Raw genomic sequence first — 3,622 nt, 5'->3', positions numbered from 1 at the left:
ATAACATACCTGTTTCTCTTTATTTCCTACCGAAGCAAGACCTAAAAAGCGAGTCACATGCACAGCATCAACATTGGAGTAAGGTTCTCGAGCAAAAAACACTCCTTTTGTACCTGCAATGTGATAGCTAGAAAAGAAGTATATTTTATCAGAATAATTATATGTTTGTACTTATAGGCCTGTTCTAGATTCAATATTATGCATGTAGTGGGAAAGTTCTGTTATATAGTTTTCATGATAACACAGCACATATAACATAACAGAGGCAGCAATTGAACTACAAAACTTTAATCCTTAAAACTGTAATAGGCAGCTCAAAAGATCTGGATATAAAATTTCCTACTGCTGAAACAAAAGGACTCCTACTAGAGGCGATGACTGAGCCATAAAATTTTGATCTCTAAATTGCAATTGAGAGCAAAAAATTTCATGTATGATTACCAATGGCTAAAACAAGAGACTCGCTTGAGCAACTGAGAAATAAAAATAACCAATTTTCTTTTCCTTTGCTGGTGAACATTCTGAGTAGGATTGTTTTTAGAGGAGTGGATTGAGGGCTTTTAGGTGGCCAAGGATAATATATCTTTGTCTCATCTCCCATTTGCTGATGACACCATCTTCTTTTGCTCAAGGAAAAGGGAGCCTTTTGTCAATCTTACCCAAAATTTGCAGATCTTTGAATCCATCTTGGGTGGATATGCTCGGTTATTGGTATTTCAGTGCAACCCTTCTAAGTTGGAGAGTTGGCCTTCTAGGGTGGATTGTGAGGTGAGTTCATTCCCTTCTTATTGGGTATTCCCCATGATATGTATAATATATTGATAAGAAACATTTCATTGATGACATAATCCAAGAAGTACAAAAGGGAGATACATCAAATCAATACAATAGAAAACCCATACTAGAAAAGATTCAGAAACGTTTATTCTCTTAAATGAGAACTTTCTTTGCTAAGGGGAGGAAACTTACCCTGATCCAATTAGTTCTTAGTGGTAGATATCACTATATATTTCACATCATTATTCAGGATCCTTGTAAAGTTTGCAATACCATAGAGAGACTTGTGTAATTTTTTATGGGAAGGGAAGGTTCACAAATAGCTAGTTGAGAAAACGTGGCTAAACGAGTGGAGCTTGGAGGTTTGAGTATAAGGAATCTTAGAACGTGAAACAACATCTTGTTGTCTAGGTGGTTGTGGTTCTTTCCTCGTGAGTTTGACAGTTTTTGGCACTGTACCTATCTGTTTGCTTGGTTCTCAGAGGGGTTTGTGATAGGTACTACTAGAGATCCATGGAAAGCTACTTTGGATGGGCTCCCTTTTTTGGTTTGTTCATTGTCTAGTGGGAGATAGGATGAGTACTTATTTTCAGGAAGTCAAGTGGTTGGGGTACAGCGCTCTTTGTGTTTTCGTTCCTCTGTCTTTATTATTTGTCTAATTCAAAATTTTCAAAATTCTTCTTTATGACTTCTATCCTCCCATTTTTTAGAAACTCTTCTATTTCCCATGGTCTCAACTAGCCCTCTTTGACAGGGAGACTAATGAAGTTGCAGCCTTTCTTCCTTTAATTGATGATTTTTTAATCTTGGGGTGAGAAGAGAATGTCAAGTTCGGAGTCCTAGTCCATCAAACGAGTTTTCTTGTCGGCTTCTTTTTTCCGTTTTTAGGCAGGTCCTTGTTCTCGAAGTTCTTCCATCTTCTCCCTACTTTGGAAGATTAAAATTCTAAATCATTGACATCTAAATGCCATATTCAAAAAGTTCAGTTGAACGCTCGTATTGATTAAGTTATGCAATTCAATTGATAATTTACTAGGTACAAAGACTAAGACATCTAGTCATCTCCAATCTAACATACCGAGGTTTGATCTCCATAGCTAATTCAGAGATGGTAGCATCACTTCCAGAGAGATCTGAGACTCCAGGGGGTACATCTGGTGTTGCTGCTCTATTTGAAACCTCAGTTGGCCATTCATTTGTGTGATCAATTAAGGACATTAAAATTTAAAAGGGAAAAAAAACATGCACAAATTTCAAGATCTGACAAGAAGATGTCTACTTGTACTTGTACCTGTCAAAATATTTGAATCCATTTTGAACCCAAAAAAAAAAAAAAAAAGAGAAAAAAAAAAAAAAGAAAGAAAAGAGAAAAGAAAAGGATATGTGAGGAACAAGTCAATAACTCCAGGTTCCTCAGCTATTGCTCGTAAGACATCAACATCATCTTGAGTATATGTTCCAAATGGAAGACCATCTGAAGAACGTCTACCAGATAAGTACGCCACAGATAAACCTATATATGTCAAATCAATCAACAAACAAAGAAGTGAATAAGATGCACTCCATTCGGTTATTGAAAATCCAAGTTGTACAACTTGTTCAAAAACTATTACTAGGATTATCAACAGCATTTAGTGCTTTGATAACCTTGGTGCTATAAGGATTCGAATTGTGAGCTGCACCAAGATTCCCTCTGCCATTCTACTGTTTAATTTTTTATTTCAAACAGTATGGCTCAACTATTGAAGAAGGACCTTCCGTTCAGAAGGGAAGACATTGATACTAGTTGGAATTGTTTTCGCTAACAAGATGTATTAATGACTATGCAACATAAAGGACCTACAAATTCGAGCTCTAGCAAATTCTTGTGTAACTTTGGACATGCGGTTTTGATAAACAAAAATGTGCAATATCTGATCAGAGCCGTAGTTCAGCTCGAATAAGGCAATTCAGGAACCGGAAATATGGAAGAACATCCGTAAACTAGTAATGAGCAGTACCAATTCTTGAAATCTTTGTTCGAAATGTGCAGTGGTATTCTTAAATAAATAATTAAATAACATCCTTGTAAGAGAAATTTGAATCATACCATGTAGCGTGAACTTCCCACTGCCTTTCAACCAGTGCAAATTCGCGCAAATCTTCAAGCCATCCATTTTAAACCCTTGATTGGCCGAGTCTTTAGAAGAAGCCAATAGAACCTTAGCGGCACCGACGCCATAGTCGCCAATGAAGTACGTGGAAAGAGGGATTACTGATCGACCTTCAACGTAATCCATGAACTCGTCGAGTTGGTCGGTTGAGTCCGGAAAAAACTGGCCAACACAAAGAAGCGCATCGAACGGACCGGCCGATTTGTTGACCTATAGTAGCACAAATGAGCTCACTCGAGTTAGCAAACAAAATGGAGGAGAAAACGGAAACAGATCACGCGCAAGGAGAGAGAGAAGAAGAAGAAGAAGCAGAAGAAACACCGAGACGACGCGCTTGTAAAGCTGGTTGAGACGGCCGAAAACGTCGCCGCAGAGAAGAATTCTTGGAGGAGACATGATGAACTCCGGTGCCGGCTCGGTGGCAGAGAAGACGGACACTGAGTGCCAAAGGAGAACAAGGAAATGGATGGCTGGGCCCGCCCATAAAGCCCCTAATTTGGGGCTAGGCCCAACATAAATGGGCCTCGTGACTAATTCACATAGTTCCAACTTGAGAAATTGTAAAGGAAGTCTAAAATCGTGGGTGATTTTCGCTGTTTGGGGCGTGGGGAATTCTAATGTTCTGATGTTTAGGAAGTATGATTGAATATGTTCAAGTATTGAGATCAATATGATACATGGAAGGAAAATGA

At 38.4% G+C, this 3,622-nt stretch overlaps 1 protein-coding gene across 4 annotated transcripts in view; it reads right to left on the bottom strand.

Moving 5' to 3' along the window:
- Positions 1 to 3,399, bottom strand: part of LOC120071610 (zinc finger CCCH domain-containing protein 64) — a 6,290-nt gene extending 2,891 nt beyond the window's left edge. For all 4 annotated transcript variants that reach the window (XR_005480300.1, XR_005480299.1, XM_039023959.1 and 1 more), the window contains exons 1-5: positions 3,252 to 3,399; positions 2,867 to 3,140; positions 2,161 to 2,290; positions 1,856 to 1,975; positions 10 to 127 (exon numbers count right to left, since the gene is read on the bottom strand). Coding sequence is in view for 2 of the 4 variants with exons in the window: in XM_039023959.1 (XP_038879887.1) it covers positions 10 to 127; positions 1,856 to 1,975; positions 2,161 to 2,290; positions 2,867 to 3,140; positions 3,252 to 3,326 (717 nt within the window). In the remaining 2 variants the exon portion in view is untranslated. The remainder of the gene's footprint in view (positions 1 to 9; positions 128 to 1,855; positions 1,976 to 2,160; positions 2,291 to 2,866; positions 3,141 to 3,251) is intronic.
- Between the last annotated feature and the right edge of the window lie 223 nt (positions 3,400 to 3,622).

The sequence above is a fragment of the Benincasa hispida genome, chromosome 2 (genome assembly GCF_009727055.1).
Source record: "Benincasa hispida cultivar B227 chromosome 2, ASM972705v1, whole genome shotgun sequence".
NCBI classification, from domain to species: Eukaryota; Viridiplantae; Streptophyta; class Magnoliopsida; order Cucurbitales; family Cucurbitaceae; genus Benincasa; species Benincasa hispida.
This window is presented reverse-complemented; position numbering and strand designations above follow the sequence as displayed.